Source organism: Lagenorhynchus albirostris, chromosome 16, assembly GCF_949774975.1.
Source record: "Lagenorhynchus albirostris chromosome 16, mLagAlb1.1, whole genome shotgun sequence".
Taxonomy (NCBI): Eukaryota; Metazoa; Chordata; class Mammalia; order Artiodactyla; family Delphinidae; genus Lagenorhynchus; species Lagenorhynchus albirostris.
The window spans coordinates 35,381,071-35,402,150 of NC_083110.1; the positions used below are offsets into that span (position 1 = coordinate 35,381,071).

A 21,080-nucleotide genomic window follows, 5' to 3' on the forward strand; every position below is an offset into this window, starting at 1 on the left:
CATGATACTATACATAGAGAATCCTAAAGATGCTACCAGAAAACTACTAGAGCTAATCAATCAATTTGGTGAAGTTGCAGGATACAAAATCAATGCACAGAAATCTCTGGCATTCCTATACACTAATGATGAAAAATCTGAAAGTGAAATTAAGAAAACAGTCCCATTTACCACTGCAACAAAAAAGAATAAAATATCTAGGAATAAACCTACCTAAGGAGACAAAAGACCTGTATGCAGAAAATTATAAGACTGACTGATGAAAGAAATTAAAGATGATACAAATAGATGGAGAGATATACCATGTTCCTGGATTGGAAGAATTAACATTATGAAAATGACTCTACTACCCAAAGCAATCTACAGATTCAATGCAATCCCTATCAAACTACCACTGGCATTTTTCACAGCACTAGAACAAAAAAGTTCACAATTTGTATGAAAACACAAAAGACTCCGAATAGCAAAAGCAAACTTGAGAAAGAAAAGTGGAGCTGGAGGAATCAGGCTCCCTGACTTCAGAGTATACTACAAAACTACAGTAATCAAGACAGTATGGTACTGGCACAAAAACAGAAATATAGATCAAGGGAACAGGATAGAAAGCCCAGAGATAAACCCACGCACATATGGTCACCTTATCTTTGATAAAGGAAGCAAGAACGTACAGTGGAGAAAAGACAGCCTCTTCAGTAAGTGGGGCTGGGAAAACTGGACAGTTACATGTAAAGGTATGAAATTAGAACACTCGCTAACACCATATACAAAAATAAACTCAAAATGGATTAAACACCTAAATGTAAGGCCAGACACTATCACACTCTTAGAGGAAAACATAGGCAGACCACTCTATGACATAAATCACAGCAAGATCCTTTTTGACCCACCTCCTAGAGAAAAGGAAATAAAAAAAAAATAAATGGGACCTAATGAAACTTAAAAGCTTTTGCACAGCAAAGGAAACCATAAACAAGACCAAAAGACAACCCTCAGAATGGGAGAAAATATTTGCAAATGAAGCAACTGACAAAGGATTAATCTCCAAGATTTACAAGCAGCTCATGCAGCTCAATAACAAAAAAACAAACAATCCAATCCAAAAATGGGCAGAAGACCTAAATAGACATTTCTCCAAAGAAGATATACAGATTGCCAACAAACACATGAAAGAATGCTCAACATCATTAATCATTAGAGAAATGCAAATCAAAACTACAATGAGGTATCATCCCACAGCGGTCAGAATGGCCATCATCAAAAAGTCTAGAAACAATAAATGCTGGAGAGGGTGTGGAGAAAAGGGAATCCTCTTGCACTGTTGGTGGGAATGTAAACTGATACAGTCACTATGGAGAACAGTATGGAGGTTCCTTAAAAAACTAAAAATTGAACTACCATACGACACAGCAATCCTAATACTGGGCATATACCCTGAGAAAACCATAATTCAAAAAAAGTCATGTACCAAAATGTTCATTGCAGCTCTGTTTACAATAGCCAGGACATGGAAACAACCTAAGTGTCCATCATTGGATGAATGGATAAAGAAGATGTGGCACATATATACAATGGAATATTACTCAGCCATAAAAAGAAACGAAATTTGTATATCTGTAGTGAGGTGGATGGACCTAGAGTCTGTGATACAGAGTGAAGTAAGTCAGAAAGAGAAAAACAAATACTGTATGCTAACACATATATATGGAATCTAAGAAAAAAAAATGTCATGAAGAACCTAGGGGTAAGACGGGAATAAAGACACAGACCTACTAGAGAATGGACTTGAGGATACGGGAAGGGGGAAGGGTAAGCTGGGACAAAGTGAGAGAGAGGCATGGACATATATACACTACCAAACGTAAAATAGATAGCTAGTAGGAAGCAGCCGCATAGCACAGGGAGATCAGCTCGGTGCTTTGTGACCACCTAGAGGGGTAGGATAGGGACGGTGGGAGGGAGGGAGACACAAGAGGGAAGAGATATGGGGATATATGTATATGTATAACTGACTGACTTTGTTATAAAGCAGAAAGTAACACACCATTGTAAAGCAATTATACTCCAATAAAGATGTTAAAAAAAAGAAGAAAAAAAGAAAAAAGAGGCTGGTCCTCACATCTGCAGGAAACGGAAGACAGAATTCAGCCGTGAGCTCTTGACTGGGGTTTCAGCTCTTGAGAAACCCAGGCAGACATTCCTGGCTGCTGGATAATTAAAGACCAGTCACATGAAGCCAGAGGACCAAGGATGGAAAGATAACATTTTTTTGAACAGTTAACACCCAGAATCCCCATTACATCAGTAACTATATTTTATTTAGGAAAATACCTGTGTCAGCAGGAGCAAAGGCTACCAGTAAAATTGTTAAATTGATCTTCATGAGAAAATGAGGAGAATTTACTTTGGAGTCAAGACCCAGAGGGAGAAAAGAGAGGGTGGATAGGGAACGGGAAGCTAGCAAGATGTGGAGAAAGGATGAAGCCCTGGGTGGACGGGGTGGGGCTGTGGAGAAGCACACAAGCCTTCTCCGGGAAGACTTCGAAACTTCGAGGCTGTTTGTGCAGCTGCAATGCGAAAGTCCCACCTCTACCTCCACCGTATGTGACACCATCTCCGAGACGTGGATTTGTTGTCTTGCTGAAACCAGGAAAGACACTGATTTCCCATCTGGATCGGTACTGGGTGGGGTAGAGGCAGCCCCATCAGAAGCTCAGATGATTTGTTTACTTCCTTACTGAGTCCCTAGGGGCAGGATTAGGGCCAGGAGTAATGAAAACAGAAGCCCCCTGTGAAATGTGCTGAGCTCCTCAGGAGACCTGTACATGTCCAATCCTATCCGGACCTCAGCGGCCTGAGACCTATGCCCACCCCCGTCAAGCTGGAAGGGAGAGGCCCAGGAGGATGACGGCCCTGCTAGGTCACTGGCTGCCTGCCTTCCCAGTGCTCTGTGCACGTTTCTCCACAGTAAATCTGAGAACTGAGGCAAGTCCTATTAGGGTGCTCCAGCCTTGCCTCCCTTGCACTCCAGGGGCCCAGGGAACTGTTGTGTATCCACGTTATCAAGGTACAAATCATCCTGGAAGGCAAAGGAAGATGAATGGCAGGCCAGGGTCGCAGCCACACGGGCCAGCTGCAGCTCGCCGCCAGACCATTATCCACCCAACACCACAGCTAAAACTGTGGGAAATGTGTTCATTAAGAAAGGCTGCATTTCCTCCAGGCTTCTGAAGAGCCCAGTTTTCTCTCGCCTCCGTCATTAATCAAGCGAAGTAATTAATCAATCAAAGTGCAGGGAGGCCTCACAGAGGCAAACAGCAGGAACTGACCTCTGACCAGATCCTCAGACAGGCTCTAGCCGTCCAGCGAAGTCAGACAAGCAGCCGGCAGAGGGGCCAGCTGGGAGGACAAGCTGACGCCCAGATGTCACAGCTTGAGAAATCCATCTCCAGGCGAGAGCTCTCTGCCAACCTGCTGCCAGCCCACCCGTCCTGAGCGAGGGCACCATGGCCAGGCCTGAGGAGGGAGCCGATGGTGGCAGAGGGCCAAGAGGATGGGGATCTCTGCTCATGTTGAATCCGAGGAGGGGGGAGGGGGGAGAGTTGTGGAGGAACATTTGCTATACCCGAGGCTCTCTGGCCTCCAGTTGTACACATGGCCACTGGCGGCCAGAACTGCAACCAGCTGCACCCAAGCAGACCACCTGTTCAACTGGCCCTGACAAAGGCATCGATGCTCACGCTTCCCCAGTCTGGTCCCTACATGTTCCAACTGGTTCTTTAGGGTGAAGAAAACCAGAGAAAGTGACATGAAGTCCGAGGTAGCTCTGATGTGAGGAGGCTCAGTGTTGCTCCAGAGGAAAGAATTCTACAGGCAGGTTGACAAAAAACTTGTAAGCTAGGGAGAAGTCCAGAAAGCCTTACAGAAACAGGGATGTAAGAGGCGGGGTGAAATGCTTTAATAGACTGAGTGAGGAAGGAGTGATTCCATCTATCAAGCCGTTCCACAATTTTAAAATGCATAAAGAAGAGAAATTCCAACCTGAGGGAGCATTTTATAATCATACCACATTAGCCCCTGCAGCCTAATTCAAGGATCAGGCTTCACAGTGACCAGACAACACAGCTTCTCTCATTCGCTTGTCCCGCCTTGGAAACACATTTGAATAGAAATGGGGTAGCAATGTGACAATGTGTCTGTTAGGTCAATTATAGCCCTGAAGTCACCAGGCAATGCGGTTCTGGAGACCAAGGATGCTGAAGATGCATCTCTGACCAAGGCTACCCATGACATCTGAGCAAAGTCTCAGGGGTCCTTACGGTCTGCTTGCCACTTTTATTACTAGCTGAGTAAGACAGGCCCTAAACTACCTTGTCGAGAAAACAAGAATCAGAAACACCCAAATAAGACAGTGCTTTGTAGGGAAAAATAAACAACAGCGCTGCACACTGGCAAAGGCAATACTTTTGGAGCCACTAGAAGCCACTTATTTAAGTACTTTTCTTCCAAAAGATGTTCTCTTTACTAAATAGGAACCAAAATCATTTGCTGTAACTGCCTGGTTGGCTCTGGAGCACAGAAAGCCCTGACCACAGGCCTAATAGAAGACGATGGGGCTTCTGAGGCCAGCTCAGTACAGAAGCGGAGAGATGAATGATCCTGTAAAAATTCCCTGTTTTTGATGGTCCGCTTGAAAACTTCTAATCCAGAATTATCATCCCAAGAGCAGCCATCTGGGGGAGAAACTAAAGATGGACTTGAGGGTTCCACTTCCAAAAGGGTTTTGATTAATTTCATCAAGACAAAGTTAATAATCCACGACATCAATGCTGCTTTGTTTTTTTTTTTTTCCTTCAGTTGGTTCTGCTAAACATGTTAGAATCTTCTCCATAAATCTCACAGCTAGAGGCTAGTAGAAATTAGTTTGCCCTCTACACTGTCATTAAGAAAGAAAGAAGTGGTAATAGCTACTGAGGAAATGTGAAGGGAATGACTTGTAAATGAGATGAATCTGCCCAAATGGTGGTTGGGTAGGATGAGTAAATAAATCCACGTTGGCCTCTCTTCATAGGCCGCACAAGGAAGGAGATGCAATGAATGGAGATAGACTGCTTTAATAACGTATTTTATTTATGGATCTATAAAGAGGCTTCTAGAGACAGTTTAACTTATGTTAAGACCTGCATTCTTAACAGATCCACCCCATCAGTCCTTATCGAGAGTCTCCAAGGAGAAGGTCTTGTCTGAAGAGCTAAGCGGGTCGCAAAGACAAGGCCTCTCCTCTCCCACACAAGGCAGCGATGATTGTGTGACTGATACGGACAGTAAGTGGTGCTGGATGCCGGTGATGAGGGGCTGGACAGGTGGGACGTGCTCTCCCACCCACTGTGAGGCTTTCCAAGAGCATGCTCAGGAAGGGACCGGACTACATCATACAAAAAACAACGAGGCCGTGTTCAGCCTTTCCGTGGAAACCCTGAACACACCTGGCTCCCTCCTCCAGAGCGGTACTGTTAATAGCTCAGCCTTGTTCAAACTGCTTTCTATGTGTTCTCCCTTTTAATTTTCATTATGACTCTGAGGGGTAGGTAGTGTTCTAATCCCCAGTTTACACAGAAGGAAACTGAGGCACAGAATGACAAATAAATAATAATAAACAGTAACGAGAGTTACTGGAATTTGAACCCAAGCAAGCTGGCTCCTGTGCTGTTGCTGCTGTTGCTACTACTTCTACTATTGCCAGTGCTGCTTCTGCTTCTGCTACTACTGCTACTATTACTACTACTACTACCGCTACTGCTACTATTACTACCTCTGCCGCTATCACTACTACTGCTACTATTACTAACACTACTACAGGTACTACAGTTGCTACTGTGACTTCTGCTACTATTACTGCTACTGCTGCTACTGTTACTATTACTTCTATTACTGCTGCTACTACTGCTACTACTTGGGCTGCTATTACTGCTGCTACGATTACTATACTACTGCTACTGCTACTACTACTAACACTACTATAGCCACTGCTGCTGCTACTGTGACTACTGCTACTATTACTGCTATGCTGCTACTGTTACTATTACTGCTGCTACTACTGCTACTACTCCTGCTGCTGCTATTACTGCTGCTACTATTACTGCCGCCATCACTACTACTGCTACCGCTACTATTACTAACACTACTACAGGTACTACAGTTGCTACTGTGACTACTGCTACTATTACTGCTACTGCTGCTACTGTTACTACTGCTCCTACTACTGTTACAAGATCTCTATGATTTCACTCTTGAATCTTGCACTTTATGTAGTGCCTGGGTCTCAGAAGGAACAAAGAGAGGTAGGGTGGCCAGGATTCTAGGTTCGATATTGCACTGACCTCACTTGATGACTAGCCACCCACCTCAGAGCCATGGCTTTGTTCATCCTCCTAATGGTTGTGTGTCATTTCAGAAAGCCCTCTACTGCATTCCTTGCTGCTACCATCAGTCTCCTTTTCTGTCTTGGCCTCCAGGACAGATTCTTTGTATCCAATGTGTTTGATGTGCAACCAAAGAGCTCACCTAAGCCTTTTGCCCAGGGCGCAATGAATAATCAAGACCTAGACAGGAAGTACTTTCTCCTCTCCCTCCACCCCATCAAGGCAGCATGTGCTGGTGTACCGGGAAGCAGCCCTCCTTTCTCCTGGAGTAGAAGTGCAGTATGGTAAAGCAAGAACTGAGGAAAATGGATGGGGGATATGGGGCAGGGTGCAGCAGGGCTGGTACGTTTGGAGGAGGACGAAGCCCTTTGAGGAGAGAGAACCTGGGGAGAACTTCCTAGGAGTGAGACCCTCCCGGGGTCTGGCCCCCACACAGAGTGGCCGGCACCTCCCCGTCCTGCCCCGGGTGGGGATGGGCACACACTGCCTGGGCCACGTGGTCGCACTGCACTTGCATCCACACGGAGAGTGGGATGGTAAATACAGAGGCACCATGAGACCCCCTCACCTCTTCCTCCAAACTCCAGAAGAGAGGAAGGCAGGACAGGTCACGGCAGGATCCAAAACCACAAATCCTTGCATTAAGCACCTTCCACGTCTGGCCCATATGCCCAGGGCTCTCAAGTCCATGGCCCTGTGGAGGCCTTTGGTCCACTCTCTCGGTCAACCCTTCACCACCTTAGAAAGACCCCAGACCTTGTGATGGCTCCCCGGAGCCATGGGCTTTGGGGAAGAGGGAGTTACTCCAGCTAAAATCTCAGTGTCTTCTGTGCTTCCCTATCAACCAAGAACATATTTCTAGCGTTTGCCGCCTGTTGGAGCGTGTTTCCTCTCCCCGCACCGCCCCCCCCCATATAAGATTATAGACTGGATTTGGTACCTTGGCAAATCACGCATGTACCCAGCCTACCATAGAGATTCTAATAACCCCCCTCTGCAAATCATGTGCCCCCTGATTAGATGATACCAAGATGTTCTGGGGTGGCCCCAATACTCAGGTGGCAGACACAGCCCATTTCTGCCCTACAATCCTTACGCCTGGCTGAGTAAAGAAGGTGTAACTAGTTTCAAATGCCGAGTGGCATGCATATCCCATGCACAAACTTCTGAGCACTTTTCACAAACCCAACCGGGAGAAATTTCCAAGTGTCAAATGAATATTTTCTTGGGTGCTATATTCCTAGTGGAGACGCAGAGGCCGGGCTACCAACAGACAGTCTCCACAGTGCTTCACTGTTACCCTCAAACATCCAGGGAGAAAACCACCTCTCACAACTGGTGCACAGCTCCACATCCCCCTCCCAGGCCCAAGGGGAGCTAACCCTGATCGCACCTATGTCAAGAGAGTGGCAGAATAACTAACCATACACACCGTACTTCTCATCTTGGAAGGAATGGAACAGGTGGGCAAGTGATGCTCCTACCCTTTTGCCCCTCCCTGCTCAGCTGGGAATCCAGCACGTTCTGGTTGACCTAAGCCTCAGCATTCAGAAGATGAACTGGGACAGTTGTTTCCATATTATTGACTTTCTACACGGAAGAACTTAAAACAGGTTCAAAATGATGACTCCCCGCAGGAAGGCTCTACCCCAAGTCCTGCAAGATGAAATCATGCCCCACAAAACAGTCATCACAGAGCCTAAAAGACAGGACTCTCCTGACTCCCTAAGCATGCAACTTTTAAATATTAGAGGCACCCAGTGAGCTCATATGTCCTGTCTGCTGACAGTGGCCGTAACTGCCTGCTAATGTGCTTAGAGGCACTGCCCAGTTGACTGGTTTCAATGTCAGCAAATGACAGAGTTCTAGTTACTAAAGTTGGTGAGCAACAGCAGTCAGTCAAGAGCTGAGGCATGTTGTTGACCGTGACAGGCCAAGCGTACGGGTGAGACTTCTTCCTGGAGGGAGCTTAGGAGGCAAGCACTGACCTGCAGCATTTGGAGGTAGCCTTCCTGGGGGTCGCAGAGCAGGGAAGAGATGCGGTGGTTGTTCCTCATGCATTTCTGGCTGTCCTTTGCAGATGGGAAGATCTGCCGGACCACGGTCATCCTGCCAAGGGCGCTGTGGACCAGATCCAGGATCTCGGGGTCACTGATTTCCTGGGAAGATAACCAGAAATGTTTACCATTGACTCATGAGCTCATGATGTCTGCAAAAGACTTACCAGTAGTTGTCTAGGTCTACAGCCTAAATAGCTGATGCCAAAGGGGTTATGAGTTTGGGCCCAAGGTCAAAGAATTCATTTGTTGCTTATTGACAAATAATACTTGCTTATCCTAAAATGCAAACAGGATTATTCAACACCTTCCCTGAAGGACAGGAAAAGATATCTGCAGCTAAACCACCAATGCACTGGCTTCCACGGAGTCAAACTCAAAAAGAACCAGTGCTGTCAAATGTCACAACAGGCATTAGCTGGAATTAAAGGCTAAATTCCCTGTTGGGAGTCATCTAGGTGATTCAGACAAGGAAAACTGATTTTCTCTGGCACAGTTGACCAAAATGCAATGAGTTTCCCCTAATTCTTTAATAATTAGATTTTCTTTTAAAAAAAGATTTGCGTACAAATTTAAAAAATATGTCCACTCATTCATTGCACAAAATCTGCCCAACAGCTCCTCTGTGATTTGTTCTGTGTTGAGCACTGGGCATATAGCAGTGAATGAGTCAGGCTTAATCCCATCTGATGAAACTCAAGGTTTCATCAGAGAATGAAATATGCTGAGTGATGTCATATGGAAATCTAGGGGCAAAGGAAACCTATCGTGCTTCCACGTGAGACCATTTGCTAAGCTCTTTACACACATTTTATCAGCTGGTACTCACAACAACCTTAGGAATTCTATGAGGAAGATCCTATTATTATCCTATTGAAAATGAGCACTCTCATGCATAGAAATAGCAAAGGGAGCAGGCTAAGGGGAGCTCTTTCCAGGACGAGGCTTGTGTGAGGAATTAGCGCTGAAGCTGAACCTGAAGGATGACCTTGTTAGGCAAAGTGCTTGCAGGTAGGGGGGGAGGGGGAGGGGCAGTGCAGAGCTGAGTCGTTGGCCGTGCTCCTGAAGATGCGGGCAACAGGTGGCACCCTGTGGTACCCTATTCCAGTACAGGTAGCGGGGTGCCCCTCCAACCTAGGGAGGGGCAGGGCCACTGGCAGGGGGGAGAGATGGTCAAAGGCAGCATGGGATCTGTGTCCTGGGCCAGATGTGGGTGTGGGGTTCAGTAAATCCCGCTAAATCATGACAATGAGAAGCCCTTGAAAGATTTTATCCACCAACAAGCCACAATCAGATTTACATTTAAAAAAATCTCTGGCTGCTGTATGGAGTGAGGATTAGAGAGGAACAAAACAGCTCCATGTCTGAGATCAACACAGGAACTACAAGAAATGGACATTCACCAAGGGTTTTGGTGGTGGGAGAGAGTCAGGTTAAGAAAGCCCTGGTTCGCTGGTTCTAAGAAGTGACTCCATCAGTGTTGGCTGCAAGTCAAGATTTTAACTGTGAATAACTGTGTTTTAAAATTGGTCTTAAGTCTTCCTCCTTGCAGATGACACAGTCTAGAGTTGAGACAGTGAGATGGTATAAATGGACCTAATGAGGTTAGAAATGAGTGATCAGGAGTTTCAAAATCACTTAAACAAGAACATAACATGTTTAAGGGTATAAGGGTAAACAAAGTATTTCAGGAATGTCCTAGGTACTCAATATGAGTGTGTAGACTGGTCAGTTGTAGCCATATGCTAGATCTGGGAGAAAGGAGGAAATTAAGAATTGCATCCTTTTAGAATGATCAGTAGTTCCCAAGTATGCAGAACTGCAGGCATTTCAAAAGAATTGAAGTGCTATTACCTATTGAATCTGGGTTTAAGCCACTTAAACTTTGTATTTCAGACAAAAGTCTGTTTAAGGGACAATGATCTTGTTGGATTGGGACCAACTGACAATCAATGGTGTGGAAATTGCAATATAGGACCACCAAGTGAGACGGGCCCAGGACCCAGTTGGGCTTCAGGAAATGAGGCAGAGAATGTAGCTAAGCCTGGACATTTGTGCTCTGCTCTTAGCTGTCCTGCTAATGGATGCCTTGCCCCAAGCATAGGATACTAGGATGAGAGAAATCATATTCTGACCTGATAGTAAGTAGAACTATAAGAAAGAGCAATAAGTGGAGTGGTCAGCTTTACTTGGAGAAGGAATATAGAGGCCTTTGCGGTGGGGGGGGGGGATTTTTTTTTTTTTGCGGTACACGGGCCTCTCACTGTTGTGGCCTCTCCCGTTGCGGAGCACACGCTCCGGACGTGTAGGCTCAGCGGCCATGGCTCACGGGCCCAGCCGCTCCGCGGCATGTGGGATCTTCCCGGACCGGGGCATGAACCCGTGTCCCCTGCATCGGCAGGCGGACTCCCAACCACTGCGCCACCAGGGAAGCCCCCCCCCTTTTTTTTTTAACCTAGAAAAATCACGAGGTTATGAAGAATGTAATTTGCATAAGGGGGTTTATCAAAGCCAGCACACCTTGGAAAGGAAATGGATATGTTACAAACCTTTTGTTTTTCTCGCTTACTTTTCATAGCAGAGGTCACCATAGAAGTTCTTTTATTAAGCCTCTCCTGCACCCTCAACTTCCCGATGGGAGAGTCAGTGGCACTGAACCCTCCCTACTGTGCCCCAAGAAGAACGCTGGAAATTGTAGGGGGCCTGGCTGATGGGGGAACACAGTACCTTTCTAATAGGTGTAACCCTCACCTTCCCTGGCCACATGCAGCAGCCCCTGGCGTGAGTGGCTAAAGAAGCCAGGGCAGCCAGGACCTAATCAAGGGGGCTGGGTCTCTGTCCCAAGTAGCCCTGATCTCCGACTATTCCTTTTCAATTCTGCCTACCCAGGACAGAGATGAGAACTTGGTACAGCTTCTTCCAACCCATCAGCTGCTATAAGCCTTCCTCAGAGTAAGGATCAGCTGGATTTCTGCAGACCTCCCATCTCCCGTGGCCCAGTTTTCACCCACTCACTTGGGGTCGAAGCACACAGTCTTGTCTGGCAAAGCACTCCTACCCACCTCCCCACACCTCTGGGCCTATCCTTAGTATCTAGTACAGAGAGAGCTGCAATCACATTCTAAGAATCCATGGAAGCAACTCCCCTGGATCGCTTGGAGGCAAGAAAAAGGGTCACTTCTTCTCCTAGGAATGTATCCTTCCCTTGGACACTTCCAAGCCTGCATCATCAATCAGTTCCGGCAGCATCATGCCAGGCCCTCTTCTGTCCTGTTGGCCCTACCATGTCCCTTCAGTACCACTGGGCTGCACACAGGTATCTGCTCCCACTCTGCTCGCTGCTGTCAGGCAGGCACTGCCTCCAGGCTGCACACCAGGTCAGCCTCTGGACCACTGTGAACAGGACCAAACTCCGGGCCTTCCTAAGGGTGCAGAGGGCAATGCAAGCAGCCTATTTACACAACCCACATGGAGAACAAACTTCCCCTCTGCCCCAGTTGAACATTCCTTCCAGACAGTGTTGCTGATGAGCAGAAGAAACAAGACAATGTGTATATACTGTGTGATCTCCACTGACCTCACCAAAGCCATCAAGGCAGCAATGAAACAGTAACACATCATACCCAGAAGCTCACTGAAGTGCTGAAGGGCACAGGCTCAAAATAAATCTTGCTTATTTGATTACTTTTTAAGTTTGCCTTGTGAAATATATCTTAATGCACAAACATTACATAAAGTATGAATAATAAAATGATTTCAGTGTACCTTCCATCAAAAAATAACCTGTATCTTGGTTGGATGCCTCCTCCCCAAATGCTTACCATTTCCTCCTCACCAGGAGCTGCCTTTGTCTTGCTATAACTTATGTATGTAACCTAAATAATATATATCTTAGTCTTGTTCGTTTTGTTCACCTTTGTGTAAGCTAAACAGTCTGCATCCTCTTACAACTGTGTTTTAACACAGTGGTTCTCAAACTTTGTTGTGTATCAGGATCACCTGGGGAATCGGCAAAATTACAGAGGTACAGTCCAGTCCCATTTCCACAAGCAAGGCTTCTGTGTCTCCACTGGCTCTCCAGACAATTCCAGTGCTCACCAACGTCTAAAACCCACTGGGTTTAACATTAAGTGTTTGTGATCTATTCATGATGATGGATGCAGCTCTGGTTCATTCATTTTCACAGCGGTACTACTGTGCTGTGTGATTCTGCCACAATGTATTCACCCTATTGTGATTACCGTTTGAATGTTTTTGCTTCTTTGCTATTAGGAACAAAGCTTCTATGCACATTTTTCCTGCCTGTGTGTCTTGGTACACACTTTTAAGAATTTCTCTATATACCTAGAATTAGAATTCCTCCATGGGAGAATATGTACATGTTCAAGTTTACTAGGTAATACCAAATTTCCAAAGTGATTTGTATCCACTTATAATTGTGTGAAGAGAGTTCCTGTCGTTCTGCATTGTTCCCTGCTCCTAATAGCCTATGACTTCCTAATATTTGCCAATCTGGTGAGAATGAACTGGTACATCACTGGACTTTAATTTCCACTTCCCTAATTCTTAACAGAGTTAAATATCTTTCATACATTCATGAATCATTTGTGTTTCCTTTCTTGTATCTGTGTTTTTGTCCAATTTCCTGGGTTGGATATCTTGCATATTGATTTGTGGGACTTTTTTTTTTTAGTTCTGGATATTAAGCTTTTGTCACACGCTGCAAATACCTTCTCCAGCTTCCAGAATGTTAGGTAGAACTAGCCTATAAACTCATCTGAACTGGTGTTTTCTTTGTAGAAAGATTTTTATTACTAATTAAATTTCCTTATTTTTATGGGAATTTTGCTTGTTTTGTCTTCCTTGCCCTAAGTCACTTTTTTCTAAAAATTCAGCCATGTTGTCCAAATTTTCCAATTAATGGCATAAGTTGTTCACAATGTCACTCTACTTCTTCTATTCTCTGCAGTGCATCTAAAGTTGTGTGCCATCAGCCATTTCTAATCATCTGTATTTGTGTCTTCTCTCTTACTTTGATCCTAGAAGTCTGTGTATTTTATGAATTCTCTTAAAAAAGTAAGTTTTGGCTTAACTGATACTCTTTTATGTGTTGGTTTTCTATTGCATTAATGTCTACTCATCTTGATTATTTTTATTTTACTATTTTCTTTGGATTTATTAAGTGGTTATTTTTCAAACATTTTTTCATGTGAAGCTTAGGAAAGCTTTTGTCTTTCCTAATGAAGTATTTAAGACTATATATCTACACCCAAACATTGCTTTGGTTGTGTCCCGGAAGTTATCACATATATTAATTGTATCATTATTCCTAAAATTCTTTTTTTTTTTTTTTTTTTTTTGTGGTACGCGGGCCTCTCACTGTCGTGGCCTCTCCCGTCGCGGAGCACAGGCTCCAGACACGTAGGCTCATTGGCCATGGCTCACGGGCCCAGCCGCTCCGTGGCTTGTGGGATCTTCCCGGACCGGGGCACGAACCCGTGTCCCCTGCATCGGCAGGCGGACTCTCAACCACTGTGCCACCAGGGAAGCCCCTAAAATTCCTTTTTGATTTATTTTTGACCCATGAGTAGTTTACTAGAGATTTTTCTTCCAAAATTTTCCAAACATGAGATTTTTTTTTTTAGTAATCTTCGTATTGATTTAAGTTTAAATGTATTGTAACCCAAGAAAGTGGACCGTGTGATACAAATCCTTTAAAATTTACTGAGCCTCATTTTGTGACAGTTTGCATGAATGTTTCATGCATGTTCACTGTCCAATTGTTATTGATTTCAATGGTCTGTTTTTAGATCCATTAGATGAGGAATTTTTCTATTTTTCTATTTTTTCTATTTTTCTATTTTCAATTTTTCTATTTCTCTTTGTATTCAGTCTATATTTTCAAAAACCATATTGTCTTTTATTAATTTAGAATTGTAATTTAGAATTACAACCCCTCCTTGCTCAACTGAACCTTTTATCATTATTTAGATACCCTCTTTATTCCTAGTAATGCACCTTGCCTTATAGTCTACTGTTATTAACATATCTACACCAGTTTTATTTTGGTTAGAATCTGCCTGCTTTTTTCTCATTACTTTGCTGTCAGTCTTCCTCTGTCTCACATTTTAGGTGGGACTCCTGTAAGCAAAATATACTCGGTTTTTTATATCCGTCCTAGACATTTGAGTAGAAATCTTAATCCATTTATATTGGATTATGATTACATACGTATATGGATTAATTTTATCATATTATTTACATATTTTACCATTTCTTTTTTCTTCCTTCTTTTTAGCTTCCTCTTGGAATGATTTTTTCCTATTTTCATTTTCTTACCCTCTTTTAGAAGTTATATTATCCATTATTCTCTCATTGGATATCATAGATATTTTAATATGCATAAAAGTGTAAAATTAATATTTTTTACTCTCTTCCTCAGTCTTTATCTCTAATCACCATCATTTCAACTAATGTGATGATATCTAGTATTTTAATTCTATCTTTGTGCCCTCTTATCACACATAATTTCCATTATTTTATACAGTTAATATTTATCTATTTAACCAATATTTATCAATATATTTGTTATACATTCTTCTGTGGACCTCAAACCTTACATCTGAGATCATTTTTCTCCCCCTGAAGTATACCGTTTAGGATTTCCTTTAATGTGGGTTTGCTGGTGATAAACTTAGTTTCTGTTTATTGGAAAATATCTTTTGTTTAGCTCATTCTTGAAATAGAAAATTCTAAAGTTGAACACTATTTTTCATAGCACAGTGAAGATAATATTACACTGTATTCTTGCTTCTATTTTTGTCCAGTGTATTATTTTCCTATGGTTGCAATAACAAATTAACACAAACTTAGTGGCTTGGAACAACAGCATTTTATTCTGTCACAGTTCCACAGGCCAGAAGTCTAAAAATCAGTCTCACTGGGCTGATATCAGAATGTTGGCAAGGATATACTCCTTCCAGAGGCTCTAGGGGAGAATCTGTTCCTTGCCTCTTACAGTTTCTCGTGGTTGCCAGCACTTCTTTGCTTGTAGCCACATCACTCCAATCTCTTCCTCCCAGGTCACATTGCCTTCTCTTCTTCTGTATAGTTAAATATCCCTTTGCCTCCCTCTTAAAAGGACACCTGGGGTTGTATTTCGGGTACACTTGGATAACCCAAGGTAATCTCCCCATTTCAAGACTGTTAACTTAATCATGTTACAAAATCTCTTCTGCCATATAAGGTGACGCTTACAGTTTCCAGGGACTAGGCCCTGGATATCTTTGTGAACCATTATTCAGGCCACAACCTCCGGTTATTAGCAATCAGTTTAAGTGTCATTCCTTTGAAGATGACCTGTGTTTTCTCTGTGGATGCTCTTCAGACTTTTTATAGTCTCTGGTGTTCTGCGGTCACACTATGAGGTGTGGATTTCTTATTTTTATTCTGCTCCTGATCCTTGGGCTTCCTAGATCTGGGGTTTAGTTTCTTTCAATAATTCTAGAGAGGTCAAAACCGTAATATCCTTTCATGTTATTTTTCCCTGTCATCTCCTATTTCCTTCTGGAAATCCAACCAACAGTACGTTAGATCTTATTCTATCTTTTATGTATATTAACCTCTCCTTCATATTTTCCACCTCTTTGTTTCCCTGGGCTACATCCTAAATAATCTCTTCATATTTTCCACTTCACTAATACTTTCTCTGTATGTGTCCACTTTGATTTTTCTTTTAGTTTCAATTATTAGGTTTTTAATTTCCTGAAGCTCTGTTTCCTTCTTCCTTCTGCTTCTTTTTAAAACGTGTTTTTACTCCTTGCTCATATTTCCCAGCATCTCTTTACTTTTGAAACATGTCTAGGCACATACTTATTTCATATTCTATGTCGGATAATTCTAATATCTAAAGTCACTTCAGATCTGATGAAGCTGTCCCCCCCTTTTTTTTTTTTCCTGGGATTTCACTCATGATGGCTTTTCTTTCTCTCTCGCCCGCCCTCCTTCCCTTTTTCTTTCCTTCCTTCCTCCCTCCCTCCCTTCCTTCCTTCCACCCTCTCTCCCTCCCTCCCTCCCTTCCTTCCTTCCACCCTCCCTCCCTCCCTCCCTCCCTTTCTTTCTCACATGCAATCTTATTCTCCTAGAACCTCCTTAGGAATTCTCTGAAGCTTGACGCAATTGCCATTACTTCGGAAAACATTTACGCTTGCTTCTACCCCCTCGCTAGGATCCCTCCCAATCTATAACCACATAATTTAACACGAGATTTTCCTTTGTGCTTTGTTAGGCACCATAGGTGGTGTGACTTGGATCACAAGCCTGCATGAGAGTCATCACTTCTCAAGAAAATATCCCTCCCCTAGGCAACTCCGAGTCAAGGCAGGAAATTTCCCTTCCTATTCCCTTCTGCACAGTGGGTTTGTTTCTCATCAGCCCTTAGAGTGAGGATGTAAGTCTCCAGCTGTACGTGGAAATCTCTCATTTGCTTGGTCCTTACACTGGACCTCATGTGTTCTATGTCCCACACAGCCAGAAGAACGGAAGCTCAAGGTCTCCGCAGCGTGACCAATAGATTTAAGGCAAAACCTAATTTGAAGCTCAACTATTTCCCAGAGTTTCCATTTTCCCTTTATATTTGGCTCTTGTGGACATTATTCTTGACTGTTCAGTGACCTATTTAAAACTATTTTTAAAATACATTACTTCCACCTTTTTTAGTTCTTTTCCTTTTGGGAGTGTCATTCAAGCTAATTATTCTTCTGAAAGACATACTACTCAACCTTGTATATAGAATTTTAATTCTTTACGGCATGACCCTGCCTTTTTCTTGGGACACCTATCCATCTCCCAGATCCCTCTCTATGTGTCTTGGCTGTGTGACTGACTAAACCTCAGTTCTTATGCTACAATTTACATTTGCTTCACTCGCCTGCCTTCTCCAAAGTTCACTGTCATTAATATTAAAAGGAGGCCTAGTTCTGAGGGGCCCAAGAGAAGCATGTGCAACCTTTTCCATTTGGTTAAATCCCAATTGTATTCTTGAATCATCTCACTATTATAGGTGGAAGAAGGTAAATATTTGGCAGGTTCCACCTTATTTATTTTCTGTTGCTCCAGAAATATCCCCCCTGAATTTCTGTTACCTTCCTCTCCTAGATTTCCACTATAAATCCTCTCTCAATACTGCTCACTCAAGAGATTATCTTTGTGAGAGATGATGCTGTCTTGGACTAAAGTGGTTCCAAATGGATCACCTTTAAAGATGGTAGAATGTAGGAAGTGGAGCACATATTGATTGTGGAATTAAAACAAAGAGATAGCAAACTACTGCTGGAATTAGCTTCTTTTTCAATTCAAGAATTATATGCAGTTTGGTGACAAAAATATTGTAACAACTAAAACAAGTAGAGAAGAAAACAGGGATGACGTTCCCAGTAACATTACAGCCTTCTTGCCAGCCATCGGGGGGAAAAGGACCCTTTTGTGTCTTGTAGCACACCTACAGAAAGATTTCTATGAAAACAATAAAATGTGAGACTTGCATCATGCACTGAATAATAAAAATATTTACTGTCTCTAAATTTGTACTGAGAATACACACTGAAGCTCAGGTGATCTTTATCTTAGCTCAATTAAATTATTAGGAAACCTCTACAAATTTCCACTTACAAAGAGTTAAAACTGAAGAAAAATTAGAAAAATTCTAAAGAAAATCCAATCCTCACAACCTCCCAGACAGGACATACTTAATTCACTGATCAAAACCAAAACTGTCCTTCTTAAAGAGCACAGAAAGGAACAGAATGGGATCTGATAGTCACCATTCAGAGGTAACATGTGTCTTCAGCCAGTGTCTCTGGCTGGCTTCAGGGGGGCCCACCTTTCCCCCCAAATGTAAAGTATACAAGTACGTGTGCACTTTCCTGTGGAGAAAAGCCCATAGGTTTCCAAAGAAGCCTTTGACTCCAAAAAGGTGATGAACAACTGATATGGACGCTAGTAAGGGTTTTTAAAGTCTTCCTTGCTGCCAACTGTGAGAATATAAACGATGATGACAACCCTGACAGAATAATTTGGAGCCAGAGGAGTTTCAGTATCTGTCAGACTTAGCTGTTTCTTCCTCACTTCCATTCGGGCCTCTGATGTAAAATCAACAACGAAGACAACAAAAATAGAATCCAAGAAGCAATGGAATTTGTACGGTGAGCTACTATGCAGGAATACAGAAGACTGAATAAATCTACAGTACTACGTTATTACCTGTACAGCTGTAGATAACAGAGCTAAGGAAAACAGAAAAAGAAAGCAAGGCAATGAAGAGCAAGTGACAGAATGATAGATCAAACAGTAGAAATGTATGTAATGGGACAATAGAAACGTAACTGTGAAGGACGCGCACTGACCTCGGGAGAGGGGTTGCCACTGGGCAACAAACCCATCTGCTGCCTTCCTGGCCGTCTCGCCCCTCTTCTTCTGTACTGGCACAGCCCTCATGTGAACAGGTGCCTGCCCTCCACCACGGGATTCCAAGTCGCGGTGACCCCCCGTGTTCAGAACCAGAGGTACATCCTGCTTGGTCTGAGCCAACCTGTGTGTTCCTACGACTTTCAGCAGTTTTCGGGAGGGTACGTGACTCCATTTCTGATTGTTGAGATGTGAGGGGGGTTCTCTTTGAGGGATTCTGAGGTTTGCTCAGTATTAAAAAGCCCTAGAAGAGACAGCAACCTTCTGCCTCTGGAGGTTTGAATCACAGGGAGATTCCATGTGAGGGCAGGCCTAGCACACTGAGGACCACAGACCAAACCGGGGTCCTGAGGGTACTACTCAGCCTCTGCGTCACTCTGCCCTGTAACCATATGACATATCTCTGAGCCTTCTCTAAGGTGAGATAATAAAATCTCGGTCCACTTAAGGAAATTAGATTCAGATTTTTCTGTAATTTATAGTCAACATCAGCCTGTCTGGTACAGAATTTAATGGGCTCGGTAAGTGGGTACAGAACAGACTCCAAATCTATCTGAAATGGTCAATTTCTTAAAAATTAAGGTCTCAAATAATACAAAATTTGAATGGTGGACATGTAGGTGTTTGTTATATCGTGCTCTGTACCTTTTAAACTTCTTAAAAATATTTTATTTAAAACAGAGGGAGAATCACTACAGAAGTCTCACTTCGAGTCTGAATAGCAAAGAGGATAGATTTTTATAATGAGGAGAAATCTTCGAAATAGCAATCAAAATGATAAGGATCTCCTTTTTCTAAATATACATTTTGGCAAACGAGATGCGAAACTCATACACAAATAAGTTTTTGTCTAATCTTTAAGACTTCAGTAAAATTTCGGAACCTTCTGATATCAGGGGAAACTATTACTAAAATATTTATTTAGAGTTCTAAACTTACATAGGGCTGTGCAATCACATTATTAGTCATTTCCTTTTATTCCTTAGAAAGACCTAGATCTATCGAACATCTGTGTGATACCAGCATTATTCCATCTCTGGAAAAATAATAAAGTTTATTTTCCTCATAAAAAAGATGGTGTCAGTAATTTCAAGTTGGTGATCGTAGAGAAACTTCACAGACAAGGCTGGCTTGAGAGAAGTTGAGAAAATAGAAAGAGGATTCAATAAAGCTGTGATGAAAGAATTACTCCCAGCGAAGTCAACAGGCTTTTCAGAATGCCTGCTGTATTCGGGTCCCTATGGAACGCTTAAGGCAAGGCGAGCTAAGGCTTCAAGGAGACAAAGACATCCTGGTGAGGAAGAGAGGGCAGGAAGAAGGTGCCAAAGCTTGTGCTGGTTCCATTTCCAGGACAGAAGGCAGAGAAGAAGGGCACTTTCTGAGAGGTTGTTTGGATCAGAGACATACCATGTCTCATTATTCGTCCCCTAAGGACTCATGGGGGCATGCATGAGTCTCCCTATTTTACATAGTATATAGAAGATTGCCATAGAGGATCCCCTTTGCACCTCCAAGTGTGGCCCGTGGACCAAAAGAATCAGCATCACTGCCAGCTTGTTAGAAATGCAGACTCTCAGGCTCCTCCCAGACCTATCTCACCAGAATCTGCATTTTGACACCAGCCCCAGGTGATTCACAGGCATGTTATGTTTGAGAAGCTCTGGTCTAAGATATTATAGAAGTGAAGTGAAGAGGCTGGAGGACCTGGAATCAGATGGGTTTGGGTTCCGTCCATGGCTTCTCCTCTTCCTGGCTTTGTAACTTGGACAAGGCACTTAATTTCTTTCAGTGTCATCAGTACACGGGATAACAGTACTTCCCAGGGTTTCTGACTTAATTCAGTGACTTTAATTCAATGGGATCCAACACTCCTAGCATAAAGTTTTGCAGCAAGTACCGCTTATCCTTCTAACTCAAAAACTAAAGCTCTTTCTACAACCTTAGAAGGCCAACAGAAGACCCGCGTCAGCCTGGCCTCCAAGCAAGCCAGAGCAGCCCTTTTCCTGCCCTTCCTGTCACCCCATTGCTCCTGCAGCCTCTTCTTCACCCCTAAAGGAGCCCATAGCTGACCACCCCAATTTGCTTTGAGTTCTTTCCTGCTCTTCATCTCCAAGAGACCCCAGCATACACTTGACTCCCT

At 43.3% G+C, this 21,080-nt stretch overlaps 1 protein-coding gene across 2 annotated transcripts in view; it reads right to left on the bottom strand.

Annotated features, from left to right (window-relative positions):
- Window positions 1-21,080, bottom strand: part of GRID1 (glutamate ionotropic receptor delta type subunit 1) — a 666,177-nt gene that overhangs the window by 209,961 nt on the left and 435,136 nt on the right. For both annotated transcript variants that reach the window (XM_060125913.1, XM_060125914.1), the window contains exon 6: window positions 8,408-8,578. In XM_060125913.1, the coding sequence (XP_059981896.1) occupies window positions 8,408-8,578 (171 nt within the window). The remainder of the gene's footprint in view (window positions 1-8,407; window positions 8,579-21,080) is intronic.